We start from the raw sequence: 19,978 nt of genomic DNA on the forward strand, positions 1-19,978 counted from the left end.
GATTCAGTGAACAATTTTAAAAGTCTGGCAGCTTTATGGAATAGAATTTACATAGTTTTACAAAACATTACACTCATGTGACATATGGAAAACATACATTTACCAAAGCTGAACTATAAAACGTTTATTTCATATAAACATAGGCCAACAGACAAAGTTTGGCAAGGGGCAATTATCACAATACAGTAAAAATAAAAGTTAAATTAAGTAAAATAACCCAGAGAGGTTATTAAGGTATGTTACATATTTGAAACGTTTTGTTCAATGTTTTTCAGCTGCTGTTTGATTTAACTACCCAGAAGCTTCCATATGCAATATTAAGTGCACCCGTGGACCTAATAAGGAAAAGCACTCTATAAAAGGATGGAAATGCAAGAGAAAGCCATGGACAATTTACAAGAAGTAGAGGTAGACCACACAGAGCTACACTTAAAGGACAAAGGGGAAAGGGGCAGTTCCTTGACACTAAGATGAAGCAAGACTGCCGCAAAGCATTCTGAACTCTTCGTAGTTCCTTGACACCAAGATTACGAGTAAATCCCTCAAATCCAATTAATTGAAATGTTTGTATTGAACAAAAAGAGTAATTTGCCTCCGTCTTGTGGCAACTTGGTGTCAACGAAGTAGTACCGTATATTGAAGTGAGTTGAGTTGCATTTATACAAAAACATTGCTTAGGCCATCAATTACTTGCAGATTCTCATTCACAACAGGGCTAATTTCCAAAATCCCCCATCTTAAATTCCCATTGAAATTTTCATAGAACTGCACAACTTTCCACCCTAACTTGAGTAGTTGCAAAGAATGAATGTTACAAGTTGGATGTCATGAGTTATTTCTAGTTGTCGACATTTTACGTGGCCCAGGAAAGTGGGCGATAAAAATGACAGTGCCCCCTCCTTTTGAGCTCATCCATAATCCGTTCCTACAATAAAGATTATCAGTGAACCCGTCAGATTTATTCGTCTCTTCTGTCCCGAGCATCGTAAGGTTGATCGTAGCGGTCGTCATCACGGTAATGGCGATCTCTGTTTCTCTCATCGTTGTAGCGATCATCGTACTTATCGCGGGGATCTGTACGATCGGCGTAGCGGTCATCATCGGCGTAGAGGTCATCATCGTCATAGCGCCCACGGCGGTCCTCGTTCTTGTCAGTGTAATTGCTGCGCCGATCGGTGTAATCGCTGCGACGGTCACTGTATTCGCTACGGCGATCGTCGTAATCCCTGCGATCATCGTTGTAGTCGCTGCGGCGATCGTCATAATCCCTGGGACGATCGTTGTAGTCGCTACGCCGATCGTCGGGATCCCTGCGTGGGCTCTGGTCACGTTCGCTTCGTCCTTTGTTCTCCTCCTGAAGAGGCACCCTCACGCTGGACTCGTCTTCGTCATCAATGTGTCTATCGACTGACCTCTCAGCGCCGTTCCTGTCAGGCACTTTGCCGGGACGCTCTTCCCCTTGAACTCTGAAAAAGATTTCAGCCTTTTTGTTATGCAATATCAATCTACGGAATCTGTCCGGGCCTTCAGAATCGCAAGAGCCAGCCCATGTAACATCAACTATTTACAATGGGACTTTAATCATATTCAACCGCAAAGGCCTAGTGAGTTTATCTTTCAATAATTCAGCATACTTTTGTCCTCTTATTGGTAGTTCACAGCCCAATTTGTTCCATCCAATTAGTTTCACTGACACAAACATATCTATAGTGATCTGCACAAAAGACATTTTATAAATGTAATAAAACAATACAATTATATTTTAGTTTAGTCTGTGCATTCTTAGAAGTTCTAAGGGCTCTTTAAATGAAGTTGGTATGATATGAGATTAACCTCGAGTTGCTAATTACTGTGTGGGTAAAGCAAACGTTACCCCATCTCATAATCCTCCTCTTCTTTCTTCTTGCGACAGCAGCAACAGTAGATGACGACAACCAGGATGATCAGCGCGGCGACAACTCCAGCGATTATTCCTGCTGTGGAGCCGATGTTCATGGACGCTACACACACAGGGAGGAAGATGAACAAGTGAAAGAGAAAAGGATATGAAAATGATGTAGTGTGGCAAAAAATCTAAACAAAAAAACTGCAGGGAGCGCAAAGGAGTTTCCTACGTGGCATGACTGTGAGGGTGAGGTTGCAGCTGGCAGAGCGGATCTTGTTGCTGGAGATGCAGGTGTAGTATCCTGATGTCTCTTTGGTGATGTTGAATAGAGACAGGATGCCACCCTCTGACAGACACAATCAGAAAGAAACAGAAGGTTGCACTTCCTAGCGTTATTATTTGTGCGATACAGGTGATCTTAAGATAACAGTAAAAGTTGTATCGTGTACTTACTGCTGGTAGTCCTCGGGTCTTTCATATGAGGAACATTACGTGCATTAATACTGCTCCACTCGTAGGTGGGTGGTGGTGAGCCCTCTTCTGAGTGACAGGTCAGGTTGATGTTCTGGCCGTATTGTGCTTTCCCCTGGATCTGACATATGGGCTTGGATGGAGCCACTAAAAGCAACACAGTTACAGAAATGTCACATGATATAATAATCATTGGACATTGATGTTCCATGTAATGAAAAATGTTACCTAGAACCACCAAGCGAGTACTGTCGAAAAGTGTGCCCTCCGTGTCGCCCGGGATCTGGACACGGCACTCAAATTCTTTGTTTTCCGCAAGTGTGATTGAGGAAATTCGCAGATCGGCCTTTCCCGTAGCCAGGTTTACATCCATTGAAACGCGCTTTTTGTAGATTTCTTTGATGTCCGTCAACGCACCAGCAGAGTAATAAGTGGCGACCATTTTCTGTTTAAATAAACATCAAAATGTTGATCACATTGTTGGCCATTTGGGTCCACCAGGCTTCATTTTATTTGAACCAGGGTTTTGATTTGTATCTAATTTAGCCATTTCCAAATTTCATCAATGATTAAAACCATTCAAATCTATCAAATTTTACAATTTGGCTCAAAGTCAACCACTATTGGCCATTTGAAATGCATGAAAAGTAAATTTTTAAATTCATTGTTTATTTACTGGATTGAATCAACCTCAATTTGGGTCAATTTAATAACCATCTGCAGTCCAATGGAGCAAATACATTTTTGGGCGTATTATTATTTTTTTTTAAAGTGGTGCTACGATCTGCTGACGACGTACAGAGGAGAAGTACATCTCAATTTAAGAAGTGGAAGAACTCTCTGCTGTAGGAGAACTATACGGTTAACAATAAGAGGAAAGGAATATTCTGAGACCGTTTCACAAATTGGACATTGTGCAAAGACACCAGAATAGATATTAAAAAAAATTAAATGAACAGATACAGTGAAAATGCTGATTAGAATCGAAGTTAGCTAAACACTTTATGATAGGGGTCACCAACATGGTGTCTGTGGGCACCAGGTATGCCCCCTCCCCATCACGAGTAGCCCACAGGCCTATTCCAAAAATAGTTCGCCCAACGAGTTAATGTGATTTTCAAGGAATTATTTGAAAATGTAAACAATTTCCTAATGTTCGTAGGAAATCATTAGTACAATCAGGTTCTTCACATTAACAAATAAAATACTACAATTTAATTTGAGGTGTAGCAAACTGGTAGCCTTTTCCAGTATCCATCACCCAAGAAGTAGTAAGTAAAATCCAAAAACCAAAGAGAATTTACCTCATCAGCATTAGCTTCTAATCCTTCCACAGACCAGGTGACGACCACCAGTGGTGGCTTGGTGAATGCGGATTGGAATGAGCATGGCAGCGTTACGTTGTCACCTCTGGCATACTCGTACACATCCTGTGCAATGCTGACTTCCAAGGCGCCAATGCCCACCACCACTGGAATAATGTCAAAACAGACATTATTGCTTTTAAACACAGTCACGACTAGAGCAAACATTTTTACAATGATACATAAATGCACACTAGGTGAATTCAGCAGCTTCCTCCTCATGCAGCAAACTAAGCTAAACAAAAATGTTACACTTTGCATTTGAAAACAGAACACAAACAGTTTTACGATTTACTTGGTCAAAACAGGATTGCTACTTTTTTCAAATTCCACATAAATAGATGTAAATGAAGAGTTCAAGTCAACCGTGCCACACTTGAGATTCTGTTGACTTCGGACTTCATTCTAACTGAATCTGATCTAAAATAACAAACCAGGGAGTATCCATTAATATGATGCAGAAGAAAATGCAAGCTATTACTCATCAGTGGCCCTAATTCTTTTCATCGGCTGCAAGAATTGTGACATCTTGTGCCAGCATAAAAACTCAACAGTTCAAAAATGTTATGTTCAATCTAAAAAAGTAAAGAGACATTTTCCAGTTACAGATTTAGTATTTTCTGTACTGTTAATTTGTTTTGCTGACACAGAACAGGATATTTCTTTTTATCCTCAGATTTTAGCTGTCCAAATGTAAATTAACAAGGTAGAAAATCTTGTGCCCCCCCCCCCCATCCGGTAGTGTCAAATGATTGAAACATAAGTAAAACAATTCTCTTTTTACTTTTTCATTTTAACTGCAAGTTTGTTTTCCTTTCACCTAAGCACAGAAATTGAAACTTAACACTATTTTTTTTACGCTGGTATTTGCACTCCCTGTACAGATTGTGTGCAAGATGGGGTACTGAGGCTCACAAAAAGGTGGACTCCTTAAATTGTTCACCATATAGTAATATCGAGACTTTGAACACGGCCTGGCCTGGGTATTTTATCGAGCAAAAGGGAAGACAGCCATGTTGGGCGTTTCCCCATTTCATTGCCATAGTACCATTTTACATCAAGTTGAGACATAAAAACATACAGGTGGTGTCCTTCCCCCATATTTTAAAGACAATTTGCTCTTGATTCAATATGGACTGCCTCAATAAGTACACAAGCATTTCACATGAGAAATAACCGTTGAAAAGGGGAATGCTTTACAGAAGTAGCGCGAACAGAAACAGGTGTGGTCCCTTAAAAATATGCCAACTCACTCAGATACAGGAGAGTGATGATGAAAATCCTTGTCCTCATGGCCAGAACGTTGAACTGTTGGCCTTGGGTATACTGTGAATTGTAAGGCGAGTACTGCACCGAAACCCGGCCTCGTCGATCTATGCGTTGCTCCAGGTGAACTGCTTCAATCTGGGCTTGGCCATTGACTGACAGATCCTCTCAGCCAATCACAGACGCTGTCGCTGAACAGGTAGCATTCTTGTCCCGCCCACCAGACATGTCTCGGCCTGCTCTTCTGTGCAGACTTGGAAAGAAGCTCTACCAAGAGTCTCTCATCAAATTCAACACGATCTGTTTTGTGTTTCAGTTATAACTGTCAACAAAAAAAGCGCCAAATTTAACTACTAGATTTACAGTTGTTAGCTCATGACACGGAGAATGAGGACGATGTTGAACCAGGCAAGTGGGTGGTGCAACATACAAACTGTTTAAACCAGTGTTGGAACCTGTTAGACTGGTTGGAGGAGAATGTAACTTCTGTGTTTTTACAGTATTGTATAGGCGGGAAAGGTGGGAAAAATAATCACACCTTGTATTTAAGTAGAACTACTTGTATAAAAACAAATGATACAAGTTCAAATACTGATTTAACCCCTTTTATCTGTATAAAAGTAGACTGAAATGTACAGTTCAGAGGTATAAAGTAAAATTGAATCTCTATTGTCACTTACATCAATGCCATTTTCGATAAGTTTGCAAAACCAAAAAAACACTGTAATGTTTATTGTGAGTTTGAGTATTGAGAGTCGTCGACCCAGAGTTCAAAACATGACATATGACCTCTATCTGCACCACACGCCACTCCATGTGTGAGCATGATGAATACTCGGAGGATTTTGTGTAAATGTGCCGGGGTGTTTGCTATATGACCTTTGACCAAATTTCCTTTTTTGTACAATATGTTTACTTCTACATGTAATTTTATTGGTCTTTCAATTCAAAGATGCAATTCTTAGTTTGGTTTTGTAAATGTGGTGATGCGTGCATCCATGTGACCTATGGGTATCACTGAAAGTGTCTGAATGTCAAAAAAGAGTTCTCGGGGGCTAAAATGACTTTTAGGCGGGTTTTAGCCATCAATTGCATTGTGACAGGTGGACTGTAATTTATAGCTATGACGTTTCAGGTGAAAAAAGAACCTAACCCTGATTTCATGAATATTAAAAAATATATTACATGATTGTCATTATTATTATTGGTGTTATTATTATCATCATTATCATTATTACAAATTGATGTGCCAGGGGGGAGAAAAACAAGCATTTGCAGATTAGCCAAAAAACATCTAGAAACGTTTACCTGTATCTCTGATTATAAAAAGGTAAAAATTTGTTGACCCGTGTTGTAATGTATCGTAAATAAAATGCGAGCAATTATTCACAATGTATTGATTCAAATTATAAAAATAATAATCTTTTAATAATCTTTTTATATTCTATATATTCAGTGCACAAAAAAATGACAAATGACACATTGATTCAACATAAGATCAGCATGTTAAAAATCAATTAACATGGTCTTGTGACTAAGAATCATTTCCATTAGTTCACGTGATTTGCATAAATAGTGTTGTAAATAAATTATGTGCCTCTATTTCTCTGCTTCCAAAAAGAATGTTCTGCAGGTTGTCCCCGCTATTGCTTCTACTTGGGCCACTTGCATCTGCCATTCAGAGAGACAAAGAACACATGCATGCATTCAAACAACCAGCCTTTATGTCGAGCTCCTGTCCTGTGTGTGAAATACCTGCAAGAGGAGGCGTCAAAAAGTTGACGCCTGTGAGAACAGATGGAGCTGTTAAGATGACAGCGTTGGACCGCTCTTAGTTGGCTTGTCGGCTCAGCTCGCGGAATGCAATCGCAACGATCCACATCGATCTCACAGTCAGGCATCCATGAAGTCATTGGGAACTCTGAACAGGAAGCAATTACTGACCATTAAAGTCACTAATCGATTGATTTCCAGCAGCTCTTGCATAACTGTAAATCTCACATATGTGACTTGTAATTCAGTTTTGATTAATAATGTGCTGAGGATGTTTGTGGTTTGGTGAATATTTCCTTAACCCAAACATAAAATACTTAGCGGTCTGAAAAGCTGGAAATGAATCAGTACGATACCATGTATAAACTCGTAATTCGTTTCTTGGGTATTCTGGCTTTTATTTGTGGTATAAAATACAGTATAGCGATGCTCCTGCCTGTATTTGTTTTTTACTTATTTAGTAAAGTGTAAAAATGAGTTCCCTTGCACGCCTCATGCAATATGATCACACAAACTAAACACTCACCTGGTCTACTACTAGATGGGTATGGTATGCATCTGTCACTTGCACAATCCCAAATCCAACCGCTGACGCAAAGTCTCCTGGAATTCTCAGCCCCTGAAAGCTGTTCGATCAGAGAACACCTGCAAAAAAAAAAAAAATGAGATCAGACAGTGTAGTAACCACATTTTACATATTTTGGAGAAAGTGGAGAGACCGTTTTCAGACTCACCCACTGCTTCTCTGAGGCTGAGCATTACGTCGTATAATGGCCGGCTCCATGCATCTGCATTCTGTATGATTGGCTACTTTAATCAGCACAGGCTCTGGTACAAACTTGAAAGGAATCACACTCAGGACCTGACACACATGCAAACAAAAGGTGTGTGAGAGATTACAGTCTGCTCAAGATGAGCATGCCCACTGGTCCACTTACAGTTTTATTGACCAGCACTGTACTTGTGTTTCTGCACGTGACACCTTCTTGGTTGCAGCAGCCGCCACACCTGTCGGGATGAAAAAAATAATCCATGTTTCATACCATGGTAAATATCAAGTGAACGATGTTTGTGTTAAACAAACCTATGGACGGACACGCAAGGTGGCTTGAAGAACATAGACGGGTCAGTTCCCAATTCCTTGGCGACATCCACGCATGTCTCTCTTGGCATGCACTGTGTCCGCTGCCACTCCTCATCTATGGCTGCATGCAAAAAAGACACAACATACTATAAGAGGCAATCAGGGATGGTGTTTGTGTGTTTCAGTAGTGTTTAAGAGCATTCAAAATGTTTCTGAACGTTTCTGTAAGCACAGAAGCACCAAACATGACCTGCTGTCCCACCTTTGAGTATTTCCAGGCTGTATGACTCGGCTGCATAACGGGTTGAGCGGTGGGAGCCGGCCGAAGGTGGCGAAAAAAGAGAGTCCGCCTGCTGCAGACTCATGCGGCATTTCCACAACTTCCAGTCGGGGAAGTCTGCAAGTCGGAGCAGCTCGTCAAGGCTGGAGGCTGAACGCACCTTCCTCTCCCACTGCTTCATGACCTGCACAGAACACTCAGTCATCTTTTCATCTAAAAACTTTTGCAAATCTTTTTCAACTTGTATTTGAGCGAATACGCAATAAAAACAAGATATTTAATGTTCAAGCGTGTTAAAAAAACTGGGATATAGGCTACAAAAGTTGCGGAATGCTCACAACACATCTTTTTGGAACATTCCACATGTGATCAGGTTAAGTGGAAGCAAATGAGTTTTAGGATTGGCTATAAAAGGAGCATCCCTGAAAGGCTCAGTTCTTTACAAGCAAGAATGAGAAGTTAAAACTATACCGTCCAAAGCGAAAGCCATATATCAACAATGGCTGAAATGATGCAAAGTGGAAAAGTCTGCTGTGGTCTGATGAACGGTAAAGGAAAAAAAGAACCGTGTGGATTGCAAGGAAAAAGTTAAAAAAAAAAAAAAGCAAAAATGCTCATCTAAAAGCATTTTTGGAACATGTTGCATTAAATTCAAAATGAGTGAATATTTGCAAAAAAACAAAACAAAAAAACACTAACAAACTGACAAACCAACTATATAAATACATAACATTCACTGTTTGAAAATAAATATCTTGTCTATAGAGCCAAATAAATACAGACTGAAAATAATTTGCATTCATTGTATTTGAATTTATGATTTGATCCCAACTTCACTGGAATTGGGGTTTGTCATGACATGTGACATGCACACATCTTGTCTTACACAAGGTTGAAACAATTTATCTTGGAGGGATTGGTCATGTACTCAGAATTTGAGCATCATGCCGCCAAGTGTCTCTCCAGCGTATCGTTTCCTTTACAGCTTACTCTGTTGACAATCCTTATTCTCAAGCGCTGCGTGTGCACGCTTACATAACACGAGAAGAAAAATTGTGGGGTGATGCCAGCAAATATCTCAGTTCGCTCCTCCAGCATTTCAGTATAGTATGAGAGACTTTCATTCGTGGAAGAAATTGTAATGATGTGAGCTCATTTCAGTTGCGTATGTTTCAGTGCTGCATGTGAGATTTTTATGTGCATGATAAACATGCAAAGTATAGACAATCTGTAATTTAGTTCTTCAGCAAAATCATGAAAAAATATTTGTAATTGTGCCAAAAAAGCACAATTTGTGACTTGTGGAAAAATGTCCATTTAAGTACACAAACAGAGCGGAGGTGCAATGACAAGCATCAATGTCCTCCCATTTGCTCAGTCTGTTGCGGAAGCGTGAGCGTGTTCGCTCTGCCACTTAAATCAGCGAAATTAAAATAACACACACTTTTGTCCAGAAGATTCGTGTTTTCTAATGAGAAACAGCTTGTGAGAGGATGTTGACGATATTGAAGGGGGAAGTGAAACAGCATGTGGCCGGGACAGAAAAGTAATGAGATCAAGGGAGAGCAAATAAAAGTTGGGGAAACTCAATGATCATAGATTCCGCTTTCAGTTATTCGAGAAAATCCCCAACTACGTCATATAGTGGCCTGACATATTTATTTACTCAACCACAGAAAACCCACTAATGAGTCATCTTCTATCTGTCTTCAATGTGTTTCTATTCAGTTTGTTTTGATGATTTGTGGCAGGAACCAACAAATTACAATTACTTTGTTACTGTACTCAAAGGAGATTTTTCACTCATCTGTACTTTTTCATCATTTGTACTTTTATTTAAATACTGGAGTTGAATCGGTATTCTGCTCTTACTGGATTTTTTTTAAGTACAGAGTGGCAGTCCTAGTTTTTCCAGGATGCACCTGCATCCATCCATGCATCCACCCATGCATCCACCCATGCATCCATCCATCTATCCATCCATCCATCCATCCATCCGTCCGTCCGTCCGTCCGTCCGTCCGTCCGTCCGTCGGTCCGTTCGCCCGTCCGTCCATCCATCCATCCATCCATCCATCCATCCATCCATCCATCCATCCATCCATCCATCCATCCATCCATCCATCCATCCATCCATCCAAAGTACAAGCTCCATGACTTTTGCGCATAAAGACAAAAAAAGTCCATGCCTCTCACCCTACTTCCAGCTTCTCTCTGTAAGCCAAGGCTCCCATTGATCCAGCTGAGCTCCACCAGCAGAGTCACCAAGCAGGAGGTTCGATAAAGAGCTCGCTTCATCTTCACCAGCATCCACTCGGATCCTCGGCTCTGGCGTCTGAGAAGCACTCGCTGTGAACTCGTCTTCCTTCTCACAGCTGTCTGCCTCTGACTGCCAGACTGACTGACCTCCTCCGTGTATGTGCTGGATAAACTCTCAACCTCACTGTGTGTGTGCGTGTGTGTGTGTTTGTGTGTGAGCCAGACGTAACCTGTCACAAAAGCAGCCCCCAGACACCCGCCAGCCAAATGGAGGGGCTTTAAAACTTTGAACGTCTTATTTGTGCAGCTTTGATGCGGTGTTCACTTGAGTAAGTAGGCAACGAGCTAGAAGCTGAAAATGACCTCATAAAATTCAAAGAGCCCCTTGAAGGCTTCTTATCACCCACCTCCTTCTTTGTCCAAATGGAGCTAGCAAAAAAAAAAGGCCAGAGAGTTTCAGTCTGTCCTCTCTCTGATTATCAATCGAAATTAGTCATTGGCTGCCTTACCTCTTTATCCAAAAAGTGTATTTCCCCCATATTAAACTTATTTGCTTCTTGCTCTCATCCTTTCCTTCCAATGCAGTTAAATGTCTTCATCATGTGTTTCTTCTGCACACGCATAAGCATTAACATGTGTTTTAAATGTGATCCAGACCGCTGTTACATGTGAGCAGCACCGCCCCATCATGTCTTACAGATGACACCCCTCCCGACTCGGAAGAAATTAACATTAAGGAGGGAGACACTTCATCATGCACCTTTGTGCAATTTAATGAGATCCATGGGTGCAGATGGCATAGTTTTATGTCAAATAATTAATCTAATCATTAATAACTTTTCTTTTTACTTCTCCTATAATTAACTTCAGTGTTAACATTCAGGAATAAAACCTCTGCTCTATTTTTGTTGCACATTTGGACCGACCGACTGTAATTCAATTTAGTTAATTGTGAAAATATTTCATTTTGGAAATATATTTACAAAAAAGTTTGAAAACCACAGACTTGACTGTTTTTGATATAATAGACCGGAATATATAATGTGCATTTTTTGTAGAATAAAATACTAATAAAAATCTAAATATTTGGAAACAGCAAACAATATAACTTGCACATCATAGCGGTCAAAATGAATCTCGGATCTTCGATCGCCAGTTTAAGGCCCGCTCAAAACCATTTTGACCATTTGTGTAATCGCGGATAGCCTGCTTGATCTCTTCCTGCGTGTTCATCACAAATGGACCTGAGGAGCAAACACATTGTTTGTTCCTTTTCGTACACACATTAGAATGTTTTGGAAAAGTCAAGCCTACCGTGCTTCACCACGGGCTCATTGAGAGGTTCTCCAGCTATCAGAACAAAATGGGAAATGTCGGAACCCTGTTGAGAATATAAATAAAATGGGCTGAAGTAGAACGACGGTGAGAAAGAGTATATAGAGTATCTCTTACCTTGTTTTCAAATCGAACACTGTCCCCATCTCCAAGAACCACCGTGTGATGGGGCTCCACCTTGTGCTGCTCCTCATCAGGACCTTAAAGAGAACAATGTCCAAGTGGAATATTTCAATCTCATACAACCGATCACCGAGAATAACTCATGTGTTTGACTCATTGTTATTGTGGCAGCAAACGTGCTGTTGGCCATTTTTGGTGTCATCAAAACAATTTGAGCAAATTTGCCTGCCCAATATGACAAAGGTTTTCTTGTCACTCGTAAAACCTAAATGATATTTATTTAGGAAAGAATAGGCATCACTGGAAATAGCAGTAGCATGATATTTGTGAATTCACTTTTTTAAAAATCTTTTGCAGGTGCCAAGGAACTATGTTGAAGTGGATTTGAAATTCAAGCGCTCACCAACATGAATGGTTCCTGATAGAGTGTAAATGAAGGCAGTCCATCCTGTGAAGAAAAAAAAAAAGTAGTAAGGCTTGGATATACCTAACAAAGATTCCCTTTATAAACTGGTTGTCATCTGAATGAATTGATTCGTATGGAACATAACAGGATGATTTAAATAACCAAACCACGCTCATGCTGGAAATATCCTCTATGACTATTATTTACCTGAGGGGACTGGCTGTAAATGCTGGGCTCCAGTCTTCAGCAGAAAATCCAAATACATTGTTGGTGTTCTGGTGTAGACCTTGGACTATAATACAACATAAATCAATTTGCAAAAAAATAAATGTAATGCACTGTATAGGGCACATACAAATAGACACCTTTGCTCCGAGGGCTTCGCCAGATATCACAGCCACGGTGACTCCGCCCTGAGATGGTTTTGGGATCTCAGAGCTCCGCAGCTCCTGATAGGCTGGTTCCACCATCTTATTTTGCCTGGATAGATTCACCCACAGCTGCAAACCCACCAAGGGTTCCTCAGACATGGGCATTTCTGCATGAACCACACCCCGTCCTGCAGTCATCCACTGGGCATGCACACACATGCACACACATTTTCACTTTTATATTGCACTTCAATCTTAACTACCTTTTAAAAGCTCAGCAAATACAGTTTAAACCTAATTTACCCTCTTGTTACCTTTAAACTACATTTATCTTTGGTGTTAATTTGAGCCCAACAATTCAAAACCCACAGAAAGTGATTTTAATGTTAAAAAAATAAGAAGAAGGATCATACTCCATCATCATATATGATTGGCAAGGATTTCCTCCTCTAAAATTGAGTCCAATATTGTTGAAAAATAATTACTTGCAGATCTCCAGGCTGCAGTCGTCCCGAATGGCCACAGAAATCTTCATGTGCTGCGACCCCTTCCAACACGTATGTTACCTGTTTACAGCAAATGTTGAAGAAACAATGCTCATCACTTTTCCAAGCACTGTCAATACCAGTTCACTTAAGACCTCCACCAACGGCTACCATCTGGAAGATTAAAGGACGTTTCATCTTGATCCAGAGGACACTTTCAGGGGAACAAAATGTCATAACACCAAACATAAGCACAACAGTTGGCTTCGATAGTGAGGTTGACCGAGTGAAATTCAGAGGCAGATCAAAAGATAGGAAAAGTAGGTCTGCTAATCTGCTCGCTGGGTGGTGCATTACTTGAATTGTCCATTGTCGCTAATGAACAAGAGTGTTAAGTGTAGTAGCCTAGTTTCAAGAAAAATGCAGGCCCTGATCTGACTGTTTATCTTTTTTAAGTGTCATGTTGCAAGCCTTGTGGTCCTCTTCATGCAGACAGTACCGTGTGTGTGTGTGTGTGTGTGTGCGTGCGTGCGTGCGTGCATGCATGTGTGTATTTTGGCTGCCTCACTGGTCAAAAGAAGTGCTAAGTTTGGGGTCGGGAATTCAGTGGGGAACATCTGAAAGTTGGGCTTCCTACTGCGAGCCTCCTGTGATCTTTCAGCACAGCTGTATCTTTTCCAAAGTCATGTGAGTGTGAGCAAACACACCTGCAGAAAGGCATGCTGGGAGTATAGCCCTATACGCCCACACTGGGAGATTAATCTGGAATGTTTGCAATAAAGTTGTTTTAAGTTTGTGTTTATAGATACAGTGAGCCCCCTTGGATACTTGCTATTGGCAGGGGATGGTGACTCAGTGCTGCCACAGTAATTAATGCCCACAGCTTTATAATTGCAGATTTTCTCACTTGCTTTGATACATTTCTCAGATCAGAACTGAATTTCTCAAAACTACTTGTCCAGTTTTCACATCCGTTTCTCATTTCTTGGAACAAGTTGCAAATGCTTTGGCACGTCTATGCTAATGAATCAGGCCAATTCTCTGCAGTTTCCAAAATTAGGGGATAACTTTGGGATTGAAAGTTGGCATCGGTTATACATAAACTGAAATATTTTCATGTACCAAGTGGATGTGGATCAAATCAATGATTATTATTAACAGTTTAAACCTACCGTTTCAAATCCTCTGTGAGGGTGGTCTGGAAAACCTGCAGGCTTGCTGACACGAAACTCATCCAGCATCAGAAAAGGATCTAGGTTCTGCAACTGGGAGGGACATTTGGAAATAAGTATATTGAAAACAGAATGGAAGTCTATGTGTTCAGAAAATAACTCAAAATATATTGTACCTCTTTTCGACCGATGCTTCTGCGAACACGGGCACCAACTCCTTCACCCTGCTCTACGCTCAGTAAAGTTTTCTCCACTTTTCTCATGTTTATTGTGCTGTAAAACATTGTGGATTCTTTTGTTTTTTTTGTTTTTTTTGGGGTGATGTGACTATTAAATATAAAATTTCGTTGTTTTGAAATTTCTACATAACAGCTATTAGAAATTACCTTCACATTATTTAAATATGAAGAATTGTGGTTCTGTAATTATCGGTATGAGTTAGAAATCCGTCTCACTGTACTGCATCTTTTTGACATTTGTCACCCCTTTAAATGAAAAAACCACATTTCCCAGCATGCAATATGTGAAGGCTCGCACAAAAAACAAGAATTTATTGGATGTCACCTTGACTCGTAGAAAAAAAATCACATTATAGATTACAACAGTTCACAGTAAAGCAGATTAGGTGGCAGTAGGTTTAAAACCAAAAAAATGAAGAAAAAAAAAATCTGATTAGCTGCAGCCAGTCGCTAATCCAGAAAAACGCGACTCGGTGACGTCATCGCGATGCTGGATGCATTTGTATCCATCTCTTTTCTTTTCGTAGATGATAAACACGCAAATAAATTAATGAATGTGACTTGGAGCAATGACAAATACGATATCCAAGTCCTTAAAATGCATTTGTTTGCATGTGTTTCCTCCATACAATGGTGCTTGAATATGTCGAGGAATGTCGCATATTAAAATGTGTTCAAAGCAGATTTTATATATTTATAGACGCGAGCAAACTATATTGAATTGTGCAGATATAGTACACACTCACCCTCAAATTAGTGAATCCAAATGACTGTTCTTTTCTGTCCAGTTGTAAACACGGAAGTCATCGGTGGGCGTGGCAGATCAGATTATGACTCAGCGATTTCTTGTCCAAAGATTTTAATCCGTCACCAGAATTTAAATTTAAACAAAACTATTTCATTCAACACATCAAATGTATCATAAAATGTAAAATAAATCTTAACATATTTGCAGATTCCTACAGAAACATGCACGTGAACGATTATTGAGAATATTCTTAACCATAGGTCAAAATAAAACTGGAATTTAAAAGAGAAAAAAATTACACTTGATGAATATGCTCACGTTGCATGCATAATATTGTAGTTACAGCCATAAAAGTCCTTGCATTTGCTGAATATATTCTTCAGTTTTAGATCTCCCTGCTCTCAGCTCAGTCACTTCCATGTTGCTGTGATGGCGCAGAATGTGTTTGGCAATTCTCATACTGGCTGCCTGTCCACCTGCCAGGTTTACTGCATGAGGTCCAACCTGTGGGTGGGCAAGAGCAAAAACTCACATGGATTATTTGCTGTCCATCACGCTATTGTTTTATACTCTTTTTTTTTTTTTTTTTTTTTTTACCTGAAGAGCGGTGTACTGCCCCATCAAGTAAAGAGGGCACCCCTCTGCCCACTGTAAAGTCTCTGATATGCATGGCCAGCCATCCAGCACCTTCATGGGAACACGTGTACAGTGATGCCAAAATAGTTTATCATTTCAAAATTGACGTAACCTTTAAAATAAATGTCTCTCCATAACTTCTGCTAGCAAACTAGGCCAAATTGTTCCCCTCCCCTAATCTGCAAGTAGGGACACACGTCACTATATTGTACAGGTAGTTCCTTATTTCCATTAGTCAGGGCTTTGGCGGCATCTAGTGGCAGGTTACAAAAAGTCACAAAAAATGCAAAGATTCCCCGAATGCCTGAGGCAGGCTAAATAAAAACCAAAAGAAAAAACAGATACATTTGTGAATAGTGAACCAAAAATACGTACATGCAATGAGTTGACTTCCAGATATCTAAGGTCTTATCCTCACCTGTATCGGGAATTCCTTCATCACGTCAGAGAGCAAAGGGTCCTGTTTGACATCAAGTTTACACCCAGTGGCCAACCAAATCATGTCTCCTATCCAGTGGTCTCCATTGCTAAGGGACAGCCTCCAGGTTTGACCCTTGTAGCACCAGCTGGCTTCACTCACCTGCCCAGAGAGTCACACGGGTTTCTGGGCATTGAATCATGACGCAAAACTTTGTGATTCATCAGGCGTCATGCTTTGGCCTCCTGAAACTCCCTTCTCCATTTTCATTTTCAACAATAGAATGCCTTAAACCTTCTTGAAGAATTTCTTGACTAAAGAGTGGAAGTTGTTAAACCTTCAAAGGACATCTGAAATTTTATTCATTTGTTCCTTCCTTTTGTTTCCCCTATACTTTTGTCCTTATTGTGGATAAGATCACATGACTACACTATACCTTCCGTTCCCCGGTCTGGGTACTTTGCACATCGTCATTGTTCCCGTCCATCAGTCACACTTCAATCTCACGTCAGTATAACTTCCATGCAATTTACCTGACAATACGTCTTCACAGTCACCTGTCCTTTCAAAATAAATGGCTGCAATTGGATGTAGGCCTCTGGGGTGACAGCACCTCCTTTCCTTGCCTGACGAATCATAGCCAGTCGCTTGTGAAGACTCCTTTCATTAAAGAACTGTCTGAGGAAGGCTTGGCCATCCATCTTGATGCCATGCTCCACATGGGAGTAACGACCCACCAGGCTTTCCACATCGCCCACATCAAACTGTTTTATCTGTGAGACACGTTAAAAAAAACTGTCAGTTATTCTCTGCGGAGTGTCGTATATGCAGTGGAAGTCCAAATACTTTGTTAAAGTACTTTAGTGTAGCTTTTAGTGAGTACTTTTGCCACCTCTGCATAGTAGGTGTAGTATAGTGTTGATGGACCTGGAGGTGCTTTCTCATGACCCATGTCACATGACTGGCCCCTTGCTGCAGTGCGATGGAGACGACATGAGCGCTGGTCAGACCTCCTCCAACTACCATTACTCTCTGGCCTGCCTCACACACTGCACATGAGCCTAGAGACACATAAGGATGTCATAGGTTGGGGATAAAACCTCTAAAAATATAAACAACCAAATAAGGTGATATTTGCGGTTTGGTAATAAAACTATTGCATATGGAATATTAGTGAATTTGTTGATGGGTTTGATTCATTAATGGTTTGATATGGCGTCTTTGAATGCAAACTCTTACCTTGTGTGAAATCACAAGTGTCTTTGAGGCTTTGCTGGGTCCGTGATAGCGAGTGCATGAGGTGCACAGTGTGTTGCAGGCGCTCGTCTGGATAGCTCTCCTCGATCTGAGTTACCCACTGCGGGATGTTTGCCATCTGGGCACGGGTGGGCCCTGTTGCCATTACCAACTGTTGAGCTTTGAGCATGACGCCATCTTCAAGATGGACTTGGAAATGTTTCACTCTTTTCTTCTTCCCACCTCCTTGTCTTAAAGCATTTCCAGTTATTGTGTTGTGCTCTTGGCACATTTGGTCATCTTCAGTCACCGCGGTGATGCGGGTAACAGTTCCCTTCACAAGCACCTTGTCCAAGTTATATTTCTCCACCTGTATGTTCAAACATTTCCATCCAGTTTAGACTCTTTTAAGTATTTAGCATGCATGTTTTCGGAATGTTGGAGAAAGCTGGAGCACTCAAAGAAAATGCACCACAAGCATGGAGCAAACACGCAAACTTGAAATTTGAGCTAAGATTCGAACCCACGGGAGGGTACCAAAAAGGCACCCAAAGTAACCCAAATTGTGTGAAATAGCTAACAGCACTAGGTCCCAAAAGAACACACCCAAATTCAAAGTCTAACTCACTGTGCGTGTTTAAAATAATTAACCCAATGTTGGCTAATAGTGACCAAATTTGCTCCAGGTCAAGAACCACCCAGCAAGTGCGTTAGCATTTTTTGTCTAGGAAAGTGCAATAATAAATACATAAATAAATGCAATGTGGTATCATTGTGAAACAATATTGGAGTGTTTGAGCAAGACATACTATTTTAATTGATCATATCCAAACAATAACATCATTGATTAATTTGTTCATCTTTGAAATGTCCTGTTTTTTTTTTTAAAGTAGGAATTACATTTTAAAGAAAAAAAAAAGTACACATCAAGCATGGCAAAAAACTAGTCAATGTATGGATATTCAATAAAAGAAGCCCCTATCTACTCTAAGCAAGGTAAGGTGTTGGGTTTATATCACATCAAAAATGAGAAAACAATGGGCATAACAGCAAAATGCAAACATAGATTAATAAATGAATAAATAAATAGAAATGTAAGGTTTAGTTGAATACGTGTGTTAATTCAACACATCATGCTGGAGAGTCAGACACATAACAGACAGTCCAACCTGATCTTTAAAGAAATCCACACTCAGTTGAGTTCCTGGCAGACTGAAGGACAAAGCGTTCTTCAGGTTGGAGGAGACATTCAGACGTTTTCGCTCTTTGCTTCCGAGCCGCGTGTCATTGAAGAAAGCGTTGTCATCCAGAATACGCACTCGGTCGGGGAGACTATGCAGCTCAGTGGAACGATTGTGCCTCACCACAAACTCCTGCAGTGCTTTCTGAAAAAAAGCACACACATACGCATGAACGCCTTGTTTTAACATTACATGTTGCTGCCATGTGTTTCGACCTTGTCGACAGGGTCCGTGTGCACAAGTGTGTGTGAGCGCAGATGAGGGATGCTTAGGGCTGTGAATTGACTCTTCCACAAAGAAGTCCACTCTCCATAGGTGTCAACCACTTGGAGGCTGATGACGGACGGCCGGATGACGCCTTCTGCTAATGAGTCAATATTATAACAACACAATTCTGTGGCACAAAGATGCCAAAAGCAAAGCAAAAACTTTAGTGCTGGGTTTTTCAGCAAATCACAGACGATAGCTTCAATGTATTTTTTTTTTGTACACTAAATCCCCCTTCATTGTGGATTCAGGGGTTCTTAGTCCCATATTTTGTCTTTCTTTTAACAAGTAATAACCCTTTTATTGTTCTAAATATCATCTATGATAGAAACATAGTATTAGTGAAGATACTGTACCATTTGTTACCTCCCTCTTTGTGTTGTCATTGGTTTGCCGGGTAATGGTTTTGTGGTCGAGCTCAAGTCTTGGTGTTTCAGTGTGGGATGGGGGCAGGTGTGACTCTCGTCCTGGATTGGAGTTGTGTTCGGGGTACAAGGGTGATAGCATGCTGGCCAGGGTCAAGGCATGAGGCCCGCCCCCAATTATCAACACATCCAGCATCACCATCTGAAGACATTCATGCACATGGGGCAGCAACATTTTTGAATGACCCTTTTTTTTCTGGGGGCAGTTCTCTGTTATGTTTTTCAAGAGGAAAAAAAGTAATAAGCAATCATATGATGGTATTCGTCCAGCTTTACTGTTTATCATATTTTTTGCTGGGTTTGACACAACCGTGTTAGATACCCAGGCACCTAAAAAAAACACCTTTCAACAATATTGCTGAACAAATTGTTGACAAATAAGTTAACTTGTGTTTATATACGATTTTAATTTGAGCATTACTATACTTATATTTTTTACAGCATGTTTGAATGGCATTTAATAATAGAGATGATTGCAAATGTTCATAGCACAGC

The 19,978-nt window shown here is 40.5% G+C and overlaps 4 protein-coding genes across 5 annotated transcripts; all 4 read right to left on the bottom strand.

The window, feature by feature from the left end:
• Window positions 1–109: 109 nt before the first annotated feature.
• gpa33a (glycoprotein A33 (transmembrane), paralog a) lies at window positions 110–5,150 on the bottom strand. The gene is made up of 7 exons (XM_088371082.1): window positions 4,974–5,150; window positions 3,661–3,827; window positions 2,585–2,801; window positions 2,339–2,503; window positions 2,115–2,231; window positions 1,874–2,000; window positions 110–1,466 (listed from the first exon to the last, which is right to left on the bottom strand). Exons 1-7 carry the CDS (start codon window positions 5,011–5,013, stop codon window positions 959–961), a joined length of 1,341 nt encoding a protein of 446 aa, XP_088227208.1. The 5' UTR covers window positions 5,014–5,150; the 3' UTR covers window positions 110–958.
• Window positions 5,151–6,386: 1,236 nt separating this feature from the next.
• On the bottom strand, window positions 6,387–11,027 carry vegfd (vascular endothelial growth factor D). Its single transcript, XM_088371715.1, has 10 exons — window positions 10,891–11,027; window positions 10,789–10,810; window positions 10,319–10,611; window positions 8,106–8,307; window positions 7,844–7,964; window positions 7,698–7,767; window positions 7,494–7,621; window positions 7,286–7,404; window positions 6,742–6,907; window positions 6,387–6,657 (listed from the first exon to the last, which is right to left on the bottom strand). Exons 1-10 carry the CDS (start codon window positions 10,918–10,920, stop codon window positions 6,639–6,641), a joined length of 1,170 nt encoding a protein of 389 aa, XP_088227841.1. The 5' UTR covers window positions 10,921–11,027; the 3' UTR covers window positions 6,387–6,638.
• Window positions 11,028–11,124: 97 nt separating this feature from the next.
• On the bottom strand, window positions 11,125–15,396 carry pir (pirin). Of its 2 annotated transcripts, XM_088371716.1 has the most exons (10): window positions 15,259–15,396; window positions 14,450–14,546; window positions 14,274–14,366; window positions 13,102–13,182; window positions 12,611–12,817; window positions 12,453–12,537; window positions 12,243–12,287; window positions 11,834–11,916; window positions 11,696–11,762; window positions 11,125–11,625 (listed from the first exon to the last, which is right to left on the bottom strand). In XM_088371716.1, the coding sequence occupies exons 2-10, from the start codon at window positions 14,534–14,536 to the stop codon at window positions 11,507–11,509; spliced, it is 867 nt and encodes a 288-aa protein (XP_088227842.1). In that variant the 5' UTR covers window positions 14,537–14,546; window positions 15,259–15,396; the 3' UTR covers window positions 11,125–11,506. The 2 variants fall into 2 exon arrangements, with proteins under 2 accessions (XP_088227842.1, XP_088227843.1); XM_088371717.1 differs by lacking the exon at window positions 14,450–14,546 and having other exon boundaries at window positions 15,259–15,345.
• Window positions 15,397–15,591: 195 nt separating this feature from the next.
• On the bottom strand, window positions 15,592–19,769 carry LOC148400451 (uncharacterized). Its single transcript, XM_088371718.1, has 9 exons — window positions 19,415–19,769; window positions 19,007–19,155; window positions 18,720–18,935; window positions 17,554–17,920; window positions 17,242–17,375; window positions 16,848–17,087; window positions 16,315–16,476; window positions 15,858–15,947; window positions 15,592–15,764 (listed from the first exon to the last, which is right to left on the bottom strand). The coding sequence occupies exons 1-9, from the start codon at window positions 19,767–19,769 to the stop codon at window positions 15,600–15,602; spliced, it is 1,878 nt and encodes a 625-aa protein (XP_088227844.1). The 3' UTR covers window positions 15,592–15,599.
• Window positions 19,770–19,978: the final 209 nt, after the last annotated feature.

The sequence above is a fragment of the Syngnathus floridae genome, chromosome 3, assembly GCF_059516105.1.
Source record: "Syngnathus floridae isolate MCC-2025c chromosome 3, RoL_Sflo_1.0, whole genome shotgun sequence".
NCBI classification, from domain to species: Eukaryota; Metazoa; Chordata; class Actinopteri; order Syngnathiformes; family Syngnathidae; genus Syngnathus; species Syngnathus floridae.